General features: G+C 42.6%; 1 protein-coding gene across 6 annotated transcripts in view; it reads right to left on the reverse strand.

The window, feature by feature from the left end:
• The window catches only part of PTK2 (protein tyrosine kinase 2), a 463084-nt gene that overhangs the window by 118078 nt on the left and 319071 nt on the right, over positions 1-25935 (reverse strand). For all 6 annotated transcript variants that reach the window (XM_019528216.1, XM_019528218.1, XM_019528213.1 and 3 more), the window contains 3 exons: positions 24322-24439; positions 15154-15184; positions 7247-7299 (listed from right to left, as the gene is read on the reverse strand). In XM_019528216.1, the coding sequence (XP_019383761.1) occupies positions 7247-7299; positions 15154-15184; positions 24322-24439 (202 nt within the window). The remainder of the gene's footprint in view (positions 1-7246; positions 7300-15153; positions 15185-24321; positions 24440-25935) is intronic.

A 25935-nucleotide genomic window follows, 5' to 3' on the forward strand; every position in this document is an offset into this window, starting at 1 on the left:
GGTCCCAGGAGTAAAGCTGTTAAGACTGACTCTATTTTTAAAGGATGTGCTGTAGCTTTTACAGAAGTTACAGGATTGCTGTGAGAATCAATGGGTGAAAAATCAATGGCACGTGATAAGCCTGAAGTCAGAGTGGTTCATGATTATGTTTCCTTTTTGCCTTAGTATCTGAGAAAGGAAGCTAAAGCAGTTTAGCATGGCCAGAATGCAAAGCAGCAACATAACATGCCCATTTGTGACACACTGGTATTTTTTAAGTCATTAATTATCTCAATGCTTGGTGAGATCAGTAGGTAAATATCATCTACTTGAACAGAAATTAATGAGTTCCTGAAGGCCAGAGATATGGCTAGAATCAAAGTAACTCCAGATTTCCCCATCTCCTTGCCTTGTCCAGTCACCTGATCATACAGAAAGTTTGCAGTCCTATAAATGCTTTTATAATCCTAAGACTATTTAACAACTTTAGTGCAGTGGTGTTGATATCATTTATATTAATCAAATATTATGGCTCTTAAGTCACAGAACTGTTTTGTTTCATTAAATGATTAAGTACAGTATCCCCAGGTAATTCTTAAATGGCAATAACAAAAACAAACTGTTTTACCAGATATAGGTGCAAATGCATAGAACCAAACTGTTTAGTCTTCAAAATTTTTCCCTGAAATAATTTTGTGGCTGAACAGCACATTCATTTTGAAGCGACCTGATAAAATGCATGCATCAGGAAGTCAAGCTTCTAAACCACCTTTTTCTCACAGAATTATTAAAAAGGAACTGGGGAGCCTAAGACCTACACAAGAAACTCTTTCAGACTGGAGTACAGGGCAGACTTTCATTTTTGAACAGGGGGTCACAAAACAGAGTATGCACTGTGCTTTGCCATCAGAAGTGAAATTCCCATTAAATCTTACTGGTCCTTCATCCTGTGCTCTTACCATTGCTTGTAATTAGCACTTGCTGTCCACAAGCATACACGTGCAAGCCAAATCCGCCTGAGTTTTGAAAAACAGCATTTTATTTTAGCTGTTCCGATACTGAAATTAACTCAGCTTGTGGTATCTTTTGCTGTTACCTGTGTTTCAACACTGAATCCATACTCTGCTTCACTAGGGTGCACAACTGAAAATACCAAATTTTTCTCTTTCAGGCAAATTAAATCCTATTTGCTTCACAGTGATGCTAAGATTATTAAATGAAATAAGCAACCTCCTTATGAAGAATAAATCTTCTTCTTGAATATTTTTTTTCAAATGGTTTCAGTGAAGCTGTAATTATTTTCTTTTGCAGAGGATACGTCCTCATAATTGGCACATGAGGGTGATACTGCAGTGAGGCAGCGTAAGCTTTGAGTGACTAAGATACTGCTACTAGAAATGTAACTAATTCTATAGTAAAAACTGAAAAGTTAATCAAAAGATCAATGCAAGATAATGCTAAGTGCCTTCAATTTCTATAGATTACATTTATTTCTCAAAGACAGCAGATTCCTCTTTTGGGGAGGCCTTCCAAGTGCTTGGGCAGAGCGGCTATGGATTCTGTAAGTCTTGAGTGTTGGGACAAGTTGGCAGTGGGCACATTTGCCTAGCTGGGTGGGGGGATGAGGGTTGAAACATTTTCATCAACCATCTGGAAGATGAGTTCAAGTGCACTGTCAGCAAGTCTGCAGATGACACCAAGCTGGGAGGAGCAGTAGATACATCTGGAGGGCAGGGCTAGGATTCAGAGTGACCTCGACAAATTGGAGGACTGGACTAAAAGAAATCTCATGAGATTCAACAAGGACAAATGCGAAGTCCTGCACTTAGTACGGAGCAATCCCATGCACCGGGACACGCTGGGGGCTGACTGGCTGGGCAGCAGCTCTGCAGAAAAGGCCCTGGGGGTGACTGGGGAGAATAAGCTGAATATGAGCCAGCAGTGTGCTTTTGTTGCAAAGAAGGCTACAGCACACTGGGCTGCATCCGTAGGAGCATTGTCAGCAGATCGAGGGCAGTGATTCTTCCCCTCTATTTGACACTTGTGAGGCCACATCTGGAGTACTGTGTTCACTTTTGGGCCCCCCACTCCAGAAATGATGTGGACAATTTGGAGAGAGTGCAGTGGAGGTCAATGAAAATGGTTAGAAGGCTGGGGCACCTGACTTGTGAGAGAGGCTGAGGGAACTGGGCAGATTTAATCTGGAAAAGAGAAGACTTGAGAGGGGATTTAATAACAGTCTTCAACTTACCTGACAGGTGGTTAACAAAGAGGATGGAGCTGGGCTGTTCTCAGTGGTAGCAGATGACAGAACAAGGAACAATGGTCTCAACGTGCAGCCAGGGTAGTTTAGGTTACATATTAGGAAAAACTCTCACTAGGAGGATAGTAAAGCACTGGAACAGGCTATCCAGAGACAATGTGGAATCTCCATCCTTGAAAATTTTTGAGACCCCAATAGACAAATCCCTGGCTGGGATGACGTAGTTGGGGCTGGTCCTGCTTTGAGCAGGGGGTTGGACTAGATGTGACCTCCTGAGCTCCCTTCCAGCCCTCTTTTTCTACAATTCTACTTGAAGGATATTGCAGGAGATCTGAATACATTTACTGCACATCTTTAAAAGTAGGCAAAGCCATACATCCATCATGTATATATTTTCTTTCTGGATATAGATAATATTGTTAATTGTAAACTACCCCACTACAGTAACTATTCACGTATCAGCATCCTTTTCATATATATGTATACATGTATATATATGAGTTTATTTATCTATATGTATAAAACTAAAACAAAAATAAAGCATTTTGTTTAAACCTGCACGTCAGTAGTGAAGTCTGGATAATAACTACCAACAGATTTGCCTCTGATTAAGCTATCCAAATCCACACTAAAGGGAACTCCAAAAACAGATCTATTTTTTATTAATATGGCCATGCTTCACAGTCCCCCTACACCGTGTCTGTAAACAGCTTGGATTAGGAGACCTTCTGGCCATGGATTCTTTTACTAGGAACGATACCTGAAAGCTGACCAGATCTTGGCCCAAAGGATATAATGCATGGAATTTATTCCCCCTAAACATACTCCTATAACGGGTAAATAAAGAGGCTTTATAGTAGAGGGAACATATCTACAGAGGGAACAGGCAAGATGAAGCTCTATTAATTTCATTTTTGTGGTGAAGTTTGTGTAAAGTATAACTTACTGTATAAATTATTTTTTTTGGAAGTAGCATGCACCACTTTGGAGTTTACTTTTTGCTGTTCCAAAGCAAATTGCTAGCTGAGAAACATTCCTCTAGACCCGACTAGACCATTTGAATAAAAATTGAAAAAAAGGCTTCAAGCAAAATGGCCTGCGATATTCGACACAATTTTAGCAAATTCATGTATTACTTCTCTTCAATTAGCAATATTTACCTATCTTGATACTAGACATATAGCAGCAGTGTGCTAACGGTGCATCAGGGAGAGTCTATACGGGAGATATTAACTGGAAAGGATTTTTTTGAAGCAGTGGTGCTCAATCTTTTGGCCCCGTAGGCTGGATGAGCAGCCCAGAGCCAGGCTGCAGGCCGAGTCGGCCCCATGCGCAAGAATTGGGCCCTGGGTCCTGGCATGGCTCCCTCCCTGTCCTGTGCGCTGGGATTTAGTCCCCATTCTCTGGTGCCACTCACTCCTGCCCCCGTGCACCAGGAGTGGTTTCCCAGCCCTGAGCACTGGGATCAGGCGCGTGATCCAGCACACAGGGCCCAAGGCTCCCCAGGGGTCTGGAAATTTCTTAGCAGGAGAGTGGTGCTACTTCTCAGCCAGTGCCAAATTTCCAGAGTCAGGGGGAGCCCTGCACTCCTATTTTAACGTAAAAAACAAGGGGATAAAAGTAGGGATTATCACACAAAATTCATCACCTCTGTGACTCCATAGAGACCAAAACCAAAACAGCAGTTCTGCACAACCAATCTGAGATACAACCGGAAGTTAGGTATAATATAGCTACTTCCAGTAAATGTATGTGTTGTGAAGGGAAAGGGTCTGTATTCACTAAGCTATGCTAGGCAATGAAACAGTGCTGGTAGTACAGGGTATGCAGTCTAAACAGTCATGGCATACAAAAACTAGGAAAGGAAGCAACATGCCTATGGTCACAGTGCAGAGCAATGATACCGTCAGGAACAGGATTTGATTTTTTTCGATTCCTTGTTCAATACATATCAACCGGGTCATGTTGCTTTCAACTATGGGATTTTGGAACCAGCCTGAGCCCACATTTATGTCCAAGTGAACCTTGTTTGAGGCACAAAAAAAATGTCAGGTAACTTTCCACATGGTCATTTTTTATCTTCACGCAATCTGCATCCCGGTACATGCTGGAATGTCAGAATACCATGGATCTTATTTTCACTAGGTCAGAACAACTACAGGAAGTGCCAGCTATTTTGTGTAAAAAGCCAGAAACCTTGCAGAAACAGGCCAACTTTGTATACCCACAGGCTTCAGATAAGTGCATGAACTTGTGCATGTAGCCAGCCCAGATCATGGCAGTATTTGGCTTGTAGCCATCGCTAATGTCTCTTTAGTTTGTCAGACAGATCATTTTGCAACTGCCCTTCTCAACTTAAGAGTGTTAAAACTACAAATGTGGCTGCCTAGCAAATTCTAATAGGGCTTCATCTTGTTACATCTCTGGCTCCTGTTTTGCTGCTATGGTTTTAACATTGGGGAAACACTAAACAAAGAATAGCAAATGTCAATGAAAACAAGCAGCAGAATTCTGAATTTACGCTTCCCAGCTATTAGGGCATGGAAGAGGTTACAGCTGTCAGCAGGCTATAAAGGCCTTTCTTATTTGAAACCTTTGGCTGCAAGTCATTTAAATGTCATCAGAGAAAAGCCCTTATTTTGCAGCTCAGGATGGCATCATCCACAGCTGGTTTTGCACTGGATGCTGTCAGCTGCCAGCCGCTGCCGATGTCTAACTCTGGTATTAACTGAACATTATACACATCTGTTGCCTTCATTGTTCTGGACTCTGCATCAGAGACGTATGTCAACACAAGTGCCGTTTCTGTGCATCTACATGTAACATTACTTCATCTGAAGGGAACTGATATGTTCAGGGCCACGGGTGAGTCTAGAAGAAAGCTTCTCCTGACAAAAAATATGCTTAACCTACCACATAATTACATGCCAAACAATCTGTGTGTGTGACTAATTCAATGCAAGGATGTTTGTGCCAAGCTCGATGGAGTAAATGTATCACAATGTCAAATTATTTCGGGTAGAGAAGTCAGAAAGTATTTCATAATCTTTCACATGCCTCTACTCGAGAAAAGAGTAAACCCCACGCGATGAGGAGGGGGATAGCATGAATCACGCCCTTATGGTGTCCTTGTTTCCAGTGCTTTAAAACTCAGAATTAAAAATGTGCATCGGGCACAATGCCTCACTTGGGGAGGATTTTGAATACCAACAAAATAAAATAAAGTAAAGACAAAGAATTGGCCTGGCTTTTGCCATGGAGGACATTTGCTAGCTTGTATGACCACTACAGTGTTACCTCCCCTGAGATGCTTGTATCTGAATTAGTGTAATGGAGAAGGACAGAGGGTATTATGAAGTACCCTCAGTTTACAACAACAAAGGTACCAAAGTAGGTATGCTTACTACATTTTAGATGCGTGTGTTATTTCAATAGCTATTAGACAAGTATTTTTTTCACATTTTTATAAAAAACTGAGAATTGAGTGAAATATCCAGCAACGCCAAGGATCTATCACACTATTACTGTGATGAGGCTGTGCTGAGAGGTGATGGTGGTACAATCATACCAGGCGCCTCCGATTCCTTCAGCGCTGAAGGGGGTTGTGTAGCTAGGTTGTGAAGGACACAAGGATCCCCCCTAATGTGGATTACGTGGATCTAGTGCCCCAAGCTCTACTCAGTGGTACAGAAGGGACAACAGCTGCTTATTCAAGCCCACGGGCTATGGTATCAATTCTAGTGAGGCATTGCCCAAGCCCTGCAGTTTGATCTGCCTGTGAATTCAATCTCCTTTCCCATGATTACTACACAAAGTGTCTACTGAGCTTTAGGCAGGAAGGGACACATTTCACCCTGAAGGAGGAAGCTCAACAGGAGTGGAGGTTATATACCTTTCTAAAAAAAATGGTGAAAGGAATGAGAGACAACAGGCAAGTGGCAGTGCGCCTTTTCTTCCCCTGTTGCATATCGTGATTGAGTATCAATTAAGGGAGCTCTGAGTTGCACAGCTTGTCTTGGTGAGAGCCAGTGCCCTGTCAAATTTAAAATACATTACAGTGAAGTTGTAAGCCTCCTTATAGTGAAGCCTTCAACTCCATTTCTATTTAAAGATCTATTTGGACCACAAAATTGGTGTCTAATCTCTATGTCTACACAAACGATACAAATCTGCAGTCTGGTGTCATAATATTCACGTGCTTTTCTGCTGAAAGGCTTCTTTACAGACAGGTACATAAATACTGCCAGGAAACGCACACATAAATCTCTGCACATCAAAACAAGGTATTCCCGGGCTTCGATTACATTCTGTTCTGAGAAAAACGTCCACTGTCCAATATAAACTAAGTACAAGTACAACTCCATCCAAACAGTGAGAATGGGACATACTGGAGGAAATGAGAAGCTTTTTCTGTATTACTGTGAAATAATTAAAACACATTCATATGCATTACCTCACATGCCCTCCTTAGAAAAGTTTACACTAACTTCATTGACTTTTCAAAAGCTAAAATATAAATAGTAGTTCTTTGTGCTAAACAGCAAGAAGAACCAAACCAAGTCAAGGAAAAGAAAGGAAGGAAAATATGATGACAAGTTTTTATACTGTTTTCCCTTTTACTACAGCTGTTGTGTACTTTAACTTTTGTGGTAATCTGTAAATCATATAGTTAATTAAGAACCAATATAGTCTAGCATCTTTGTAAGCTACGGCAAAGTTTATCAGAAACACTTAATTAGCCTTAATTTCAAGCTCTCTGACTTCATACATTATGCTTTAAGACAAGGGTACTGCTACAGCCCGGTCAGTCTCATCCGCAACATTATGCAGAAGGACAGCCAAGAAACTTTTTCTGTCGTTCTTCTGAAATGCCATTATGAAGGAAACACAGCTACGTTCTTTGGAAAATCAGTGGAGTAAGGAGTGTGCTACAGTCTAAGTAGAAGAAACTGCTCGGCTACTTACTATCCTCAGAAGCAAACGTATACTTCTCATGGCACGTACCTGACACAGAGACGGTGTGTGACCGCACTCCTTGCTTCTCATTGTTGGCCAGCCTGTAAAACAGAGGTTTGAAACGATGAATGCTGTACATTCTCCACGCGTGCACGGACTGAACTCATTCCAACGGGCACCTACTGTAATTAGCAGGACCAATCCATTTTCTACAGTGACACATTTTCAGGGGGAGAAAACTAAAAGAGGAATCTACCATTTTAAGTCTACCTGGGGGAACAAGAGTGTTTTCTTTAAGAGGCTCATTTTACAAGCCCAGAAGTTCATTATGACACAAGCAAAGGTCAGAAAAAAGTTTGATTTTACAATCAGCAGACAGGTTGTATTAATAAACTTTGAATCATCAGTTTACTTATCCAATCTAAATAGTAAATCCACTTGCATTAAAGATTGGGAGCTTAAACCATTAGTTTAAGACTTAATCAAATAACTTATTTGGCAACTTGTGCCATAAGTGCCCTTTTCTGCTACACAATTTGTATTAGAAAGACAAAGCAATTACTGTAAGCAGCGTACTTAAAACAGAGTGATATGCTGGTTTATTCTGCAATTTGTTATATATTTCTTTGTGGCTGAGTGAATTTGGTTTCTGTCTAAAATGTGATTTAACCATGTACATCTGAGTAGCTTCCATTCAATTTACTAAGTCAGTTAAAAAAATTTGGCCAATTAAAGCTGCAATTATCTGATGGACAGACACATTCAAATAAGCTGTTTCAGTAAATAATTATATCTTCTCTTTAAAATGAAGAGAAAACAAAAGAATTGTGGACTTCTCATTTAAACAGTATGAAATACAATCTGCCAAAAGTAAGTCTTTCCAGATGCATGATGTTGCTGTCTAGAACTTTTGCACCACTGACCCAAACCCATCTGCAAATCAGACTACCAGCATGTACAGTACCTGTAGTACAAAGTGCTTTGTAGTTATCTGTTACCAATAGAAGAAAAGGAAGTTCCTCCTACAAGTTCAGATCACCACAACAATCTTAACAGCTGAAAAACTCTTCAAATAAAACAAGTGCCTTTTGAAATTAATGTTTTATTTATACATGCTATCCGTTTAGGGTGAAAAGCATTATTTTGCCCGAGTAGATAACAGACTAATTACACTGAATAGTAACTACATAGTGGGTGCATCTATATGCGCTCTGCACCATCAAGTTGACTAACTAGCTTGGCAGTAAAGTGTCATTGTCTACACATGCACCGGTATTAAGGCGCAGTAAATTAATTAATTCTGCCGTCGTGGACAGTACTATCCTACGGTGGAATAATTGTGTGTGCTGAAATGCATGTGTAGACTGTGACAGAGGCTGGCTAGGGCACAACGGTGCTAAAGTGTGGGGGTTGCCTGACACCTAGCCCCCTTGTGCCCCAGCCAATCCCTCTACTGCCCAATGCCACCACTAGCAGCCCAGGGCTGATCCCTGGGCCCCCTGCCAGCCCGGGGCTGCCTCACCTTGGCTCAAAGTGCTGTGGTCCCAGGCACATGTTGTACCTGGGAGCAGGTGACTGCCTGGGTTTATCACTTTGCTCATGTAGATGCACCCAGTCTTGTTGATTTTACCTTCATCCTTGCATTCCTGCCCCTCCTTGTCATCTTGTTGCTTTCTTGTAACTGGGGCCAATCTTTCGGACAGGCATGCTGCAAATTAGCCCTGCACCCCACCCAAGTGCCACTCCAATCCCTGTCTGATCTTCTACTCTGTTCCTGCCTTACCTGATGCTCTGGTTTCTGCTCCCTGCCCTTCCTGCTGCTATGCTGCCCGTCCTCTACGTGTCATGTGCCACACTCAGAGGTTGCCATTGCCACTGATGGCATTTGTGCTGTAGGTTGGCCACCCCTGCTTTTCAACATCACAAGGAAACTACCTAGCTAGAGAGGGACTGCAGCAGCAGCTCGGAAGAAATAAGTATCAGTTGCCCTGAAGAGAGGAAACTGGCTGCTTGACACCTGGGCTAGCAAACAGTGCTCCATCTCCCACCCAGGCCCCCTTTATCTGCCAATGTCAAGAGTCATTATGTTGACTTGAAACCAAGAGAAATGGGAGAACTGTAAGAAATGCTGTTTACTAGGTCCATCTAGCCCAATATCTTGCCCAGAGTGTGGATGCTAAGGTGGGAAGGTGAAGAGAGCATGTCCACTTCTACCGCCCTACTCCTCTCCCACTGCAGCTTCCACCCTTCAGAGATTTAGGAACTTCTGATTCAGAGGCTACAACCCAATCTGCCATGTTCCTTGCCTACTAATGGATCTTTCTTTCACCCCAATGTTGGGAAATAGAAGTCATGGCCCAAGGACTGGGAGGCTCATGGCCCAAGACACAGAGATGTAGCACAGTTGTTGCTAAAGATTTCCTTTTGAGGGAATAGGTCAGCAACTGAATGCCTCCAAATCTGGCATATCTTGAGAGATATGCTGCAAGCCTGGAACCCAGATCTACATTACGAATGGGTCGCTAAGGCTCATCTAGCCTTCTGATCACTATTCTGTACTGTTCATCCATGTAGACACTAATGATATTAACTCTCAGCAGATCAGAAGTGACGACAAGGGTCTGGGAAGGTGAAAGAGTCAGAGGCCCAGGTTCATGCTTTGGCTGATCCTTCAAATTAAGGGAGAAGGGTGAGGATGGGAGAGCCTCCTCCTGGTAATGAGTGCATAGCAATGTAGGGGGTGGTTTGGCTTCCTTGACCATGGAATGGTATCATGTGAAGGAGACTTGTAGGCAGAGGTGAAGTTCATTGATGAAAAATTGGGAAGAACCCCCTATATCCTAGGATATAAATTTACCCAGCAAGTAAGGAGGGGTATAAATTAGAGAGGGAGAATATGGGAAATTGCAAGAGGGTCATAAGGGAGAAAGGAGGAAACAGGGACAACTTATCAAATACCTTAAATGTCTAGACATTAATGCTAAGGAGTATTGGGAGAATAAACAGGAAGAATTAGAAATCTTAGCACATAAAAGAAACTATATGACTTAATTGGCATCAAGGGGACTTGATGATATAAACTGGAGGACTGGCATATCAGTATCGAAGAATGCAGCTTGTTTAGAAAGGATGTGTTGCACTGCATAGCAAGAATGCGTGATGTGTTGTTCCAAAAGTGATGAGGAGGTGAGAGACAAACAGGTTAAAATCTGTTTGGAGATAAATGGGAAAAGAACAGTGCTAATACGTCCTTGTAGAGGCCTATATTATAGACCATCTAAATCAAAAGGACCTGACGGAGCTGGCCATTTCAGAAGAGTGAAACAGAAGAATCCAAAGGTCAGGAACTAGTGGTCACGGGTGACAGCTGGGGAGAAACCCCTCCCCACCACCCTCCATAACAGTAGGACACAAGCAGACAAGTTGTTCAAGTGTGCTAGGGACAACTTTTGTTAACTCTGTTAAAATGAAAAATCTGTGTTTTTCTCAGGTAAAAGGGAAAATCTGCAGTTTTTTCCATTTTTCCGTGGGAAACAGAAAACCCGGATCCCTGGTTGTAACTTACTTCATGCTCTTTTTCATTCTGATTTTGTCTTTGTGATGCATTCTGGTTTCTGTTTCTTATAAGATTCCTCTTGATTTTCAGTTCATTAAAAGTAAAACAAAAACAAAATCCCTGAAGAAAAGGTTAATAGATTCATAGACTGTAGAGTCAGAAGGGACCACGAAGGATCATCGCGTCCGACCCCAGCCCCAAGCAGGAAAGAGGACCGAGGTGAGGCTGGGGTTGTTTGACCTCGGTCCTCTTTTCTGCCTGGGGCAGGGGCTTGTGATTTTTGTGATTTTTCAACAGAGAAAACCAGGATCTCTGGTTACAACTAACAAGGGGCACAAAAAGGCAAGAAATGTATATAAATATATTAGAAATGAGACAAATGCAGGAATACATAAGTCCATTACATAATGAAAAAGTGGGCAGCCTTTTCATTATGTAATGAATTCTAGTCATCATATAGGCTAAAATTTCATATGTCTTTTTTGCCTCACAATTATGACCATATCCTTAAACTAATTAATAATAAGCAGAAAAGGGCTAGAAGCAGAGGTCAGAATAGGAGAGAATACACGTTAAACAATATTTTGTTAGGAGAGCTTGATGAAATTTATTCTAGTCAACTTAAAGACCTAGCTGAAACAATCTTTGAACCATTAGCAATTATCTTCTAGAACTCAAAGGGAAAACTCAAAGAAAGAGAAGGGAGTACCTATCTTTATAAAAAGTAAAAAAAAAAAAAGTAAAAAGGAGGACCCAGACACCACAAACCAATTAACTTAATTTCAAAAGCTTGATAATGGAATTAATTATTAAACAATCAATTTGTAAGCACCTACACTATAATATGGTAATTTAAAAAAGCAAAACAAAAAAACCCAACCAACACGGATTTGTCAAAAACAAATCACATCAAACAAAACAGATCTTTTCATCTTTTAACTGCTCTACTGGATGGGAAGAAACAGTGGAAGTGATGTGTGATGCATCTTGACTTCAGCAGAGGTTTTGAAAAAGTGAAGTGTGACATCCTCACAACTCAGGAAATATAACTGACATGAAATAACTATTAAATGGATGAAGAAATGGTAAAAAAAAAACTGTACTTAAAGAGTACTGTATTTACCCAGATCCAAGAGGACTTTGATGCTATACATTGAAAATTATTGGATGGTTGTCTGACATTCATCCCTCTCCCTCCCCTGCTGCCCCAACTATGGTGGGGAAAGGCAGTGGGGCAAGAAGCAAGGGGCCAAACCCCTGTACCTTGCCCCCTGCCAGCTGTCCTTCTCTGGTGCCCACCCCTACCCCACTGCTTATGTTCTGCGGTAGGTCTGGCTCCAGCTCCAGGGCAGTTGGTGATGGCAGCCCTGGCTCTTGCTAAGCCAAGGCAGGCAGAAGTCTGTACTGCTCATCCACATAGACACTAATGATACTAACTCTCAACAGAGCGGAAGCTTTGGGCCCAGCCAGGTCAGGGCTAGAGCTGAAGGTAAGCAGTGGGGGAATGAGAGGGGAGGGGGCAAGCAGCAAGGGGTGATGTCTTCCCTACACTCCCCCCGAGCCACACACTGAGGGTCTGCCCCATATGCCCCCCCTTACTGCAAGGTCTCTTCTGTGCACCCCCCACCCGCACCGCATGATCTCCCCTGCACTCTCTTGATGTGTGAGCTCCCTCCCCGCCACTGCACAAGCACCTCAGGCCAAGGCAGGCAACAGCTCAGCTCTGGCTTTGGCCTTGGGACTGGAGCTGATGCCAGAGCTGAATCACTGCTTGTCTTTGGCCCATTCTCAAATCAAACACAAGGCTCCCTCTCCCACATTATGGGGGAAAAAACCCATCTTGGGTTCATGTAAATACAGCATTTATCAATAATTGACTGTCAAATGGTGAGGCTATATCATGTGGGATTTTGTAGGAGTCTATTCTGGGTCCAGTTCTATTCATTTGTATAACAACTCAGATGATGGAATAAACAATTCACTTATAAAGCTGACGTATGACACAAAGCTAGGAGTGTGTGCAAGCACTCTGGAGGACAGGATCAGAATTCCAAATAATTTTAGCTGAAAAAGTGGTCACAGTAGAATAAAATGAAATTCAATAATGACAAGAAGCCATATTTAGGCAGGGAAAATCAGATGTATAAGTAAAAAAACCTGATGCTGGTGCTAAAAAGGCAAGAACCGTTCTGGAATGTATTGGCAGTACTGTCACAGTTAATGCAGAGAAGGGAATTCTTCCACTCGGAGTACCTCAGAGAGAGTACTGTGCCCCATTTTTGGCATCTCACTTAGGAAGTCCACAGAACAGCAGCCAGAATAAGTTTAGAATATGACCTATGAAGACAGGTTTAAAGATGATTATTTTTGTTTTTAGAAAGGAAAAAATACTGTATGGGAAAGAGGATAATAGTCTCCCAAATTTATAAATGTTATCATAAAGGGGCAGTGACCAACTGTTATAGTTGAGCAGGAAATAATTCATTTAAGTTGCAGAAATAGAGATTTAGGTCAGGCTTCAGGAAAAAGAAAAAAAAACAAGCTTTCCAGTAGAAGGTAAGTTAAGCAGTAGAACAGGTCACCTAGGGATCTTATCCTGAAGTTGTCTGCCCCTCTCTGCATCTTTCCTGAATTAGCACAATACTGAAACATTTGGTTTTGGTGTGCTGCTTTCACACTTATTTTGGCACACTGCTAGTGAAACAACATTGATATTACTTATTGTGCACCCTGAATGTGGTTGGTGAATGACAAAAAATGCTTTTGGTCCCGCTTGCTTACTTGGGAGAGAATGACCTAGTCCAGGGGCCAACAGTCTATAGCTTATGGGCCAGAGCTGGCCCATGGCAGCATGTGGGATCAGCCTGGCGCATCCTCCTTCTCTGCCCTCTGCTGTATCACTGATCTCTGCACTCCCACAACTTCACAGCCCTCCCTGCTCTCTCACCCCACCCTCCGCCTCCCTCCCTGCCCCACAGCAGGTGCTGCTTATATCACAGCCAAACCTGGCTCTTCCTACTGCTGCTGGGGATGGGAGCTGGCAGTATACAGTGGAGACTGCAGTAGGAGGCTTGGGCACTGTGGAGGGGCAATCAACAGCCTGCCACTAAATGGGTGCTGACCCCTGACCTACTTTATGGGACGATATGTTAATCTAGAAGTTGCCAGATTCGTATTTTCTCCGCACTACTGTTGGTGTGTTATGAAATACTCTTCTCTCAGGACAAAAATAAGCCTGCTTGGATCAAACGGGATGAGTGCTAGATATGCACGTTCCAGTAACAGCTAGTGAAGAACTTCTAAGGACAGGTAGCACCAGGCCACACTGTGCGCCTTTGCTACAGTATGCTATTGTCATCATATTGACCAAGATAACTGACACAGAACGGTATTTGCTACAGACCCAAAGTCACGCTTAGAAAAGTATTAACTATGCCAATGGATATTTTAAAAATTTGAAGCAGGCAACAAGTGATTCCACATTTTTCTATTTATTAAATTATTTGTTCCGTTAGAATAGTTCCTAAAAGACCCAGTCAAGACTGTGTCTACTGTGCTAGGTAACATGTCTACGCAATGGAAGTGGTAATAACAGCTCTGAAGCATTTACAATATAAATAGAAAGGACAGTCCACGGCTGAGAAAAAGGAAGCATTTTTTCCTGCATTTCACAGATGTGGAATAGAGGTACAGACAGACGTACACACAATTACTACGGAGTAATTGACCTCTGATCTTACTCCGTAATAAAGAACGGTCACACGACCAGCTCTCCCACGCTGGCTTTCCTCTGAAGGCACTACTACAGTGGTTGGCCGCTAGGTGGTGGGAGAGCCAGTCTGCACCCAGCAAAAGACTACCATGAGATTAAAATGATTAGGGGAGTGGAAACACACCTTCACTGTAGCATCTTTACTACCTGGGAAAGCTACTTTAAATTTTTCAAGCATAATTTTATTCTGAATTAGATGGAATTCCTATGAAATAAAAGTGTTGTCCACATTTAGACCACAAATCAGCATGATACTGAAATGCTTGACTTCAACAGGGCTACACACACATACAAAGCCATGCCTGTACTTGTAATACCTGATCTTGTATGTCACAACCCAGTGCATTACACAAATTCTCCTTTCTCTCTGATCAAATCCTACCCAGGACATATAGCTTCTCAGATCTTACCTGGAATATCACTTGTATATTTAACAGCACCTGTCAGTCATTTAGATTGCATGGGCTCATCGGACTATACATCACTGCTGTATTTCGTAAAACAACAATAAAAATGCAGCCTTGCTAGGAAAAAAACTAAGGCGTCGTTCAAATAAATCTTTAAAAAAGTTAGAGAATTTAGGAGTTACTAACCTTCCATAAAATAATGTACAGAGGCAAAACTTACTTTGGTATTGATGGTAAAGCTCTTTCACCTTCTGCATAAAGAGAAAAAGAAAGTTAGCATTTTATTTACATGATATTAATGACACCCTTGACATACAACATACATAGGCTCAATTTACTGTTTCATCATATCACATACTGAATCAAAAGTTCATAGTATATTCTTATCCATTAACATATCATACATCTTCATTCCTGTGATCTTGCTAATATGCTGTGTAGAACTTCTGGTCAAATCTCATCCATTTGGTAGACTGTTTTTCCTCCAGACTGTAAGCTTCTTTTTCATTATTTATAACATAATGTAATGTTTACAAATCATGGCAAAAAAGGACAGTAATATATAATTACTTACTATTAATACCATCAATGAACACTTTGTAGAGACATTAAATAAACATATGCAGGTAAAGATATTATAACCATTCTGGACCATCCAAATCAGTAGACAAAACAGACTACATGAAGTATAACCGTAAACTAACATGATATTCTGTACTGATTTAATATCTGAATTGTTCAAAATGACAGCATCTACTTGGTAGCTAAACTTGAAGCTAGTTTCCCACTGTAAGCTCCATGTCCGTCTCCAACCCCATTTGCGCCCCTACTACCTTCTTTCCCCAAACTGATCATCCTGCAAAGAATGCTAACTTTTCTGGCTATTAACATCAGCAAAACATTTGGTCCTAGAATCTCCACACTTGTTCTGTTGGACTTAAGAAAAATTACATTACGGGTTTTCACAAGAGATCACGAGGGAAACTATAGGATATTTTACCAACACACCAAAACTCTCCCTGATACTCCATATTAAAGTAGATAACGAAGGAGATAACTAAGACACCACTGAAATAGGGCTATAAGAAGTTAGCAGCACACCAAGTAAAGGACCCCATGGGGAAATGGAAACATTTTAGACTCTGGAAGCAGGGAGGAAATGGAAAAATCCATGGCTACATATTGTTAACAAAATATTTGGTGAGCTCAGGACTGTTTTTCCTAGGCTGGAGCAAGCTTAAGCTATCTGTTCCTTGACTGACTTCTTGAACATCTTTCAGGAAAGCAGGTGAATGACCTGTACACAGGTTGCCTTCTAAACCGGCAGGATGCAACATTTACCTCCCATTCCCGCACAGACATGTTTGTCTCGTGTTTGGCTTTGGGCACACCAGCAGGGAGGGCTGTTCTGACAAATCCAGCAGACTTTTAAATCGCAGATGGAGCTAGCAGCACTTATTTGTAAGGCTGTGAAACATTTCCAGCCTTAAAAGCCTATTTTCATTTCACCTTGCAACTTTGCCAGAGGTTAATGGCGTGAATGGGAATTTCCCATGATGGGTCTCATCTTATCTTGAACTCTTTTTTTTGGGAAAACTGTAGCCAAAACAATTCAGACATCTGTTAGAGTAAGACCTAGGAAAAATGTTTCCTTTCAGTGTTCAGAAACTCTTCTGGTGATGTTTTCTTTGGAAAGCTCAGGTTCCCCAATCTTTGGACCAGGGACTTGAAATTTGGCTAGCACTGGCCTTTGTGGGCAGGATGCGCCTTTTGCTGTCTCCATGAAAATCTCCCCAGGTTACAGACCTCTGACAAATCATAGTTTGTGCATGCACGATAGAAGACGCTGGAATTTGGCAGCTAAACCCTCTGAAGAGTGCATGCTCAAGCCTCTAGAAGCTTTCTGCACTAGCCAAATTATGCTTGCACCATCCTCAGAGCCAGTAAACATGCTTTGTCCCTTCTCAGCTCTTTTGTGCAACAGGCTGCACATGCTCCATCCCAAGAGAGCACCAAGCATGCGCCATCCCATTACAGCTGCTGTGTGATAGACCACGCATGCACCATTCCCACAGAACAACAGAGCATGCTCCGCTGTCTCGTAGCTTTGTCATGTGACTGACTGTGCATGCACCCTCCCCAGAGTGCGGCTGAGCATGTTCCATCCAGGCCAGGCCCACAGCAGCAAAGCCCAACTTTCCCTGTAATAGCTGGTCCCAGCAGCTCTGGGTTAGGGTGTGCTGGGCACTGGAACTGAGAAAAAAGTACATAGGGAAAAAAAAAAATAAAGATTCCCACTGGCATCTTCAGTAGCAGAACTAGGAGGTAGGGAGGGCAATCAGGCCCCTGCGGAGAGGTGCAAAAAAAGTTGCAACCACCGTGACAGCTTACTGACACACTGTAATTTGCACTGATGCAGCTGGCACTGCCCCAGCATCACACGATTACCCAAGACGTGGATCTGCCAGGCTACAGGTCTGGGTACCTTGGCAGTAAAGGAGAAAGGAGTTTAATGCAGATGCAGGCAGGACAGGAGCCAGAGCCCACGGAGCTGTAACGGAAGCTCTAGGAGCTGGGGAGTTGAGTGTGTGTGGGGGGGAAGGGGGGGAAGAAAAAGAGACAGGGACTGGGGACTGGCAACCACTTGAAACAGGAAGTGCAGAGAAGGGTGAAAAATGGGTATGAATAGGAGTCTAGGAGCAGCTAGGAAAAAGACTGGCACAAGAAGCTGGATGAAGGAGATCATATGGGATGGATGGGAGGTGAGACTGGGAGACGGCTGAGAGAGAAGGACTGAACTGGATGGGCAAGAAAATTTGGAAAGGATCTAGAGAGGTTAAGCAGAAGGACTGGTAATAAATAATTGGGCAAACAGATGGGGAGCAAGAGAAGGGAAGGGACCAGGGCAGAGATTCTGGAGAGTCGACATGCAGACTCGCTGACATGACGACTTGGGAACCTGCAGAATGGAGTCTGGGATAAGGGGCCAGCGGGGGGTCCCAAGACGACTGAAACAAAATTGGGTTTAAGGGGAATCAGGCAAAAGGGGAATGCGTAGGACCGTGCCTAGAAGAGACCGTGCCTACTACAGCACAGTCCCATTCAGAATAAGACCCCACATCCCCAAGTCACAGCAATTCTCGACTGCAGCACATACGTGTGAAATCCCCTGGCAATATATCCCACTCCCTCTAACACTAGCCCTCAAAGTATAAAGCTCTACTCTACTTACTGCTATCAATTACTGCTGTGGTTGATCTGGCACTAGATGCTGGTAAACCATATGGGGGGGAAGGGAGGATCAATATGATGCCATGGAGAAATTGGTTTTTCATCTTGCTTTTTTTTTTTTTTTTTTATGAAATCACAGATAGAATTGATATTAAAAGAAAACTATTCAGACTTAAAAGTCACAGGGAAATTAGAAACTGATAGATTTAAGCTTGCTGGGCTCAATGAATGAGCAGCCCTTCAGAATTTCGTCACTTTGTTCAATGAGTGTCTCATGCCCTTTTCACTGTGCACTTTTCAAACTTGACTCTGGAGACAAAATTATTAGTTTCCTTCTGGCATTTTTAATGGTGTATGCCACCAGAGCATCTCTGTGCTTCACAGACATGAATAGATTGATTTTTACAATGTCTCCATGATGTAACACTTCAGAAGCTTAAACCACAGCTCCCCTTGGCTTTGGCTGCAGCTGTAAATACTCAGCAGTTCTGCAAATGCAACTCAGAATTTCAATCCGGGCACACACCAAATGAGGACATCAGCAGAAAAGAGCCCAGTTTCAGCCATTTGCCTAGCGTCATGCAGAAACTTTTATAGAAAAGAGAGACAGGGCTAATAGGCAATGAATGGACTGAGGCAAAAGGACTGGAAGCGGCTCTGCCTGGTTTTGGAATGAGGGTGTTGGGATCTGCAGGAGAAAGCAGGGTATAGGGGAGGGAAAGCAGACTGGCAGGATATGAAGGAACTGATTGCATCTTGTAGAAGGATGAAAGGAACTGCTGGTGAGGGACAGGGAAAGGCAAAAGACTCTTGGCCATATTAAACATTTTCTAGACATCTGAAACTAAGTATTTCAAGTTTTCAGTGCAGATAAAAACCCATCTCTCCCCATGTTTTTCCCTCTACTGCCCTCTATCCCCGAAAAAAACACTCCCAGGCACAATTTTCACCCCACTCAAAGTCTGGAGGATGGGAACTTTGCTTTGATAAAAATCTGACAGAGATGGGCCCCCCCCCCAACCTTTTTTTAGAACAATGCTCCCATTTGTGAACTCTAAAGAGCGATGGCAATAAAACAAACCCTCATCTGTCGTTAGTAGCAGAGCAATGCACTACATGCATTGAACAGAACTTGTTCCCTTACCCTCTGTGTTGGCAGGGCTGGGAGAGCAGTGGAGAATGCATGCTCAGCCCTGGGGAAAAGGAAGGAGCACACAGTACCACTCTTAAGCAACTCTCTGACTTATGCATGAATTAGCCCTGACTGGCTGTGCAAACACTGCCCACCCCTTCATTGCTGGAGAATCGCCACAAAGAGGGGATGTTGAGATTTGAAAGTAAAGAGGAAAAGGAGAAATGTGAATGTATACACTCCCAAACTTGCACATTCTGCAGTATCATTAATAACACCGCTCCTTTTACCTCTCCAGCACAGCACTGCACTGCTGCTGAACCAGCAAACCTCTGCCAAGGTGAACTGATCCCCTCAGGTGCACTACCCAGGCTGGTACACTACCATTTGCAACTTGTAGGTAAAAGGATACTATACCACCATTTGTATATCTTGGAGGTCTGGAATATATTACAAGTACCTCATTAAAAATACAGGTCATTTGCCTTTAAAGAGATAAAAACTACGACGTCCCACTCCTTCCACAATTCCAATCAGCTATTAAAAGTCAGCCCAAGTATAACAATGGCACACTAAAATACCTCTGATGTATCTGGATATATCACAGCTTAAATTTTACTTGCATTAGAAACACAATAGATTTGAAAGCAAACATATACTCTAAGTTGCTTATCAAATGCATTAGCGTGAAACTGCACAGTAAGTTGGATGCTATTTTACTGTTCTGACAGGAGGATTAAAATAATTCAATTAGCGGCTGACAATTAAACATTTCATATGAAAAGAATCATATACAAATACAGGGATAACCTTGCAACCTATTTCATTTTGATTTAAACTATTTTAGATTCATTTTGATTTGACTGTTATCCCTGCAAGTATGGATTCAAAGGGAAAGAACATTTGAGTTTAAAGATCAATTTGGCAGTACAGCATAACCAGACATTAGGGTGGCCATCATAGAGGACATTCTGGTTTTCTGCTACTCTGTCCTCTGTTGATACGAAACCCAATGCCTAAAGGCGTCGGGTTTCATATCAATCTAGGACAGAGGACAACTGGACTGTACTCTATGATGGCCACCCTACTAGACACACATATTTCACCTGCCCAAATATTCCTATAGAGCATTTCAAAGAGAGTCTGGCAATTTTCACTGATCAACAAACTGCTAACAATTTGCTCAAATTGATTTAATAATTAAAAAACCATCTGACTACAATTATTTAACTTATAAAATAGGCTACAACTTAGCTGCAGTTTTCAAGTCACTTTATATTCTTATTTCATAATTATGGGAAAACAAATACTATGACTAATAGGTAAGCCTCATTTTACAACTGTTTTAGCAAACTACCTGCAAAAGGATAGTTTAGGGAAAGCATTCCTCAGCTCAGATCCAGAAATCCAAAGGCCCCCTCCTGAAAAGGATAGAATCTATGATTCTATGAAACTATCTGCGAAAGGATACAACAACTGAACGGAAGAACACGAATTAACATTCAGGCTTTAAACCTTACTGACTGTGCTCTCACAAATTTACAGCAGCTGGATAATTTGCAGATAGTGAGACTGATAATACCCCAAAGACCAGGCTTCCTTTAGTAACCCAGACTGATAATTTGGAAGGAGCCTTGCCATAATGAGCTACTAGGAAAAAAAAGTTCGAAAGAGAGAGAGTGAGGGAAAGAAAAAAAATCTATTCATTTGGAGCAAGAGCTGCAAAAATTTACTTCTGGTATAACGTATAATCAAAGCTTGTTTGAGGAGGGGGCCTTTGGATTTCTGGATCTGAGCTGAGGAATGCTTTCCCTAAAGAAAGGTTTAATTAATATTTGATTAACTGAATAGTGCTATGAGATTAAAAGAAAAAAAAACATGAAAGAAGAAAACTGTTGCTTTTAAATGACCAGCAAATGGCTTAAGTCAGTTTGCATCAATGAAGTCATGCTTTTCTGAATCAAGTTGTCAAAGATACATTTCATTTGAGAGATTCTTTGTGTGTGTACCAAGGAAAAACGTTCCTACCTTAAGTGAAGCACTGTAAGAAGAATATTCCTTTACCCGAATCACTGAACATTTATTTAGCTAAAGGGTACCCAGAAGTATAACACAGATCAATACATTTTATAATCACTGCACATCTTTGAAAAGTAAATCTTTGTAGCCAAGTATGCCGTTAAAAACAACAGCCATTTCAGGAAGAAAAATGGTCTGTAAAATCTCTCTTCTTGTGTTGTAGGTACAACTAAGGAATGGTGTGGTGTGAGCTGCCCTTGCATGACCAAATTCCAGCTAAGACTGGCTTTAAACATTTTGATGCTTTAAACTCAGTGAGGATAAGATCAAAAGGAGCATTTTTGCTGGAACATAACCTAAATGAGATTATTCTGGGCTAGTAAGTTATTTCGTTTGGATTCAAGCTTAAAACAATGGGACCATCATAGAAGAAGACAGACATACAAGAAACAGTCAAGGTGCTGGATGCTGCTTAGTGGGCACTAAGACCAGTGCCTCAGGTTAATTATTAAAAAACTGCTGTATTGCTACACATGCTGCCTTTGTTGAGAAGGCAGAACTAAGGCTTTGCCCACTTGGGGGTCACTGAAGTGCCCAGGAACCCTGTCTTTTGCAAGAGTCTACTAATTTATGAGATGACTTGCAAGAGTGCTCTTAGCTCTCATTTCCTGGCCTAATTCTAGTTTGGGTAATTATGTTCTACCAATTACATACCAGTTACTGTACACACTTCTAGAATCTAATCCTATAAAGTTTACTGTCTAGAAAACAAGATCTAACAAGTGGATGACAAACAATTGGGTCAGGTTGGAAGAGAGAAGAAGCTGGGCAGGACATGGGGTCAAAAGAAATAACTGGATGCATACAATTTTAGGCCAATCTGGGGCAATAAATCACACCACCTTCCCTGGCCAGTTGTTTAAAAGTTGCAAAATTACTGTAGGTACTTTGAAGGAGATGAGTTTTGAGGTGGGACTTAGAGGATAAAGCAGCTATTTTATGGATTCCGACTGTGATATTTTTCCTTTGCTTTGATGATAGCACTGGAGAAAGCATAGGGAGTCTGGGGCAGAGTCAAAGCCAGACCTGAGAACCTGGAGATCAGAGGGATGGGGCAGAGCTCAATGGTGACTGACACTAAAGGCATAACAAGGAACTTGCGTTTAATACAGTCTTGGCAAGCTGAAAAAGCTGCAGTCTTTGGTGGATATGGCAGGACTTGGAAACAGCATGGACGTGGATGTCTAAAGAGATGGCCGGAGCAAAGGGTGATGCCCAGACCGTGGGCCTGAGCGACACTGCATGGTTATGGTGTTTGTGAAGGTGGAACCAGGGGAGAGGAAAAGGCTCGAGTACAGAAAGGATCATGTTTTGGCCATGTTGAGCTTAACTTGTTGAATGATAACCTGGACTGGTTACTGCGTGATCTGGAAGGGAAACTTCTGGAACTTGGTGTGGGAAACAGTAAGAGATCTGAAATTGTGATGTTCAGGGAAGGAAGGAACTGTGAATACTGCTTGACAAGAGGATTAAGGAGAAAAGGAAATCTGTCAGGGAATGCTCAAGTGAGCCACTGCTATCAGTACCGGAAGAGATGCGACCTTCCAGGCATGGGTGGAGGCTGGGCCCTTTTCTGTGGTGGGGAGCGGGAGGGATTCTCAAGCAAACAGCTGCTTGTCTTGAGGCGAAGGCTGCTTGCAAACATTTAACTCGGAGCAGACATTCAGGTTTAAGAATAATGTTATCCATCTGCACAATGTATAAGTGATGTTGAACTGCCCAAACAGGAACCAAATAGTTACATCTCTCAAGACAGAATAACCAAATGTCCTTTCTTCAGGGGACAAAAGGGGAGAGTTTGTGCAGGTGTCAGAGCTCTGCATCAGCAGGATGCCACTACATGGACTGCTGAAGGACCCACACTGTCTGTGTCAACCCCATGGCTTCATCTGAACAACAGTAGAGAGAAAAGTGGATGCAAAAGGTAGAGAAATGTAAGTGAAAGGAGACTCAATCTGCAGCTTCTAGAGCCATTTCTTATAATGAAACCCATGGAAAAGATTTGCAGTGATTTCATTTTCATCCAGACAGAATCTTTTTGACCAAAAGCTGAAGTAGCAGACAGGATCCCTGAACTGCCAGAGAAGTGGGTTCAAATGGCAGGCTGAGTAATGATGACACCAGCAAGTGCAATCGTTTTCAGCATCTTTCTGTGTCAGTGGAGGATGCCACTTACCAAAACTGGAAATCCTGCCAGGTAAATGTATTCAAGATCCAAACAGCTAGAGCACAAGCCTCCCTAATATAATCTTTAAGAGACTTTGCCAATTTTTTTAACAGCAAATTCACTCTTAAAAACATTTTTCAATTTCTAGACAGCTAAAATGATTAAAACTCACTAAGGCACATGCTGAGCTAGTGGTATATACTCCAAACAGATGTTGCTGTTTTCAGCTCCCTGTTTTTTTGCAAGATGACTGACTTTCATTTTCTAACAAAACATTAACAAATACTTGTTTTGCTTCAATAATATTTTGTGAGCCAGAGATCAAGACTAGCAAATGAAAATAAGAAGTCTGGGATGTGTGGGAGGAAGGGCGTAATTATTTTTATATGCACCATGAAACAGAATCCCACCCAAATCCATTCAAACTGGCCTAACGCTATTTTAATTCAGGACTCAGAATTTGAAGTAACAGTTCCTTTTTAGAAGCATCTTTAATCACCATTTTGTTTCTACCATTTGTAGAGTTATCTTTAAATCAGTGTAAAGGTTTGACTACAGGTACCCTACCTACACTACCCATCATTAATCTTGTACAGAAAGACATCTATTACCAGTTTTTCTAACAACTAAACTCTCCCATATTTCCTGCTACAAAGACAGCAACCCCCTTCAAGTCAGACTTTGTTGCATCTGATGCCTTCAATTTTGTTTTGAAATAACACATAGAGAAATCTGACTATTACAACACAAGTGCTCTTCAGAATGAAATGCCACCTTACCTTTTTGGGGCCTGATGATAAATGACTGCGTGGCTCCGTTCACCAGGCGGCAATATCCATCTATCAAGTCAGCCATATTCTCTGCAATGGTTAAGGATGGTGCTGTCACTGTCAGAGGCTAGAAGAAAAAAAACAAGACACCAACACAGAGGCATTATTGTGGTCACAAACACTGAGCAGAACAGCTGAACCATTGCATCACAGCTTCATATGTACTTGAAAACAGTAAACAGAAAGACGTGGGGATGAGCACATTAAATTAATCAGGTTAGTGATTATATGTACATTCTGGTAGCACCCACAATACAGGAGGTGCTATCCACACGCACAGGGGGAGATGAAAGTATTACTATAATAAATATTTTTGCAGAGATTTGGTGGTGTTAATCTGACAATTTTCCTTGTTGCAAACTTAAAGAACAACGACAGGAGGTGCAGCAGGTAACAGGATTTTACTAGGGTGGTCAAACAGTTGAAAAAATTAATTATAATTGAGATTACTGCCTGTCCCCTTAAGTGGCAGGGCACTGTTTGTGCTTGCCACTTTAAGGGCTTGAAGACAGCAGCCAGCAGATGCCTGATTAGGGCAGCCATTTTGGATCTAGGGCTGCCCAAATAAACAAGGCATTTTGCTGCTGGAGGCCAGGCTACAACATTGCCTGGCTGCAGGGCTGCTGGTATCACCTGGAGGTAAGGGAGGAGCTGTAGGGGATTGTCAGGAGGCTCCTGGTCCTGGGCATGACCTAAAACTGCATCCTGCCAGGAGTGGGTGGCCTGGTGGGGCTCTCAGTGGCACGGGAGCCCCCAGCAAATGCCAGGCCAGTTACTACCCCAGTGCAAGGCGGGTTGGGGTGCCTTAACCCCAGCTCCCACAACTGGGTGTGTTACCACCTTGTAGGGTCTGGAAGGTGGATCCCAGCGAGAGAGCGGGGCCATAGATTCAAACCTGTCTTGACATTCACCGACTGGTCCATGCTGGGGCCAGGACCAGAAGGGTCGAAGGGCTGGGGGCCCACCGCGAGAGACACCCAGAGCTGAGGGCCTGGGGTTCCAACTGGCCTGGAGGTGGGCCAGGGCCAACAAAGCCAAAGGTCCCGGGGGGACCACACCTGGAAGGGGAAGCAGCTCGGGGAGCTATGCAGCCTGGAACAACAGCAGCATAGGCCATCTGAATGGAGGGATCCAGGTGGGGTTCAAACAGCAGGATTCTGGGGCCCAGTGTGGGGCCAGTGATATTGACAACAGCTGGATGCCATCTGCGAGGCTTGGGCTGCAGTGTAGCAGAGGAATGGAGCCGCAGATAGTGACCCCTGGCATCGGGGCAAGAAATGGGCAGCCTCCCGCTTAATTAACATGAATTAATTAATTAATTAACAACAAGGCATTATTAAAGCGAGCAAAATGCTGGCTTGCATCCACAGATGCTTCTCAAGTAAATCGCAGGACGTCATTCTCCCCTTGTACTCGTCCTTGGTGAGGCCGCAGCTGGAGTACTGCGTCCAGTTTTGGGCTCCACAATTCCAAAAGGATGTGGAGAAGCTTGAGAGAGTCCAGAGAAGAGCCACACGCATGATCAGAGGTCAGGAAAACAGACCTTACGACGACAGGCTGAAA

The sequence above is a fragment of the Gavialis gangeticus genome, unplaced genomic scaffold (genome assembly GCF_001723915.1).
Source record: "Gavialis gangeticus isolate Ggan-Ray unplaced genomic scaffold, GavGan_comp1, whole genome shotgun sequence".
Classification (NCBI taxonomy): domain Eukaryota; kingdom Metazoa; phylum Chordata; order Crocodylia; family Gavialidae; genus Gavialis; species Gavialis gangeticus.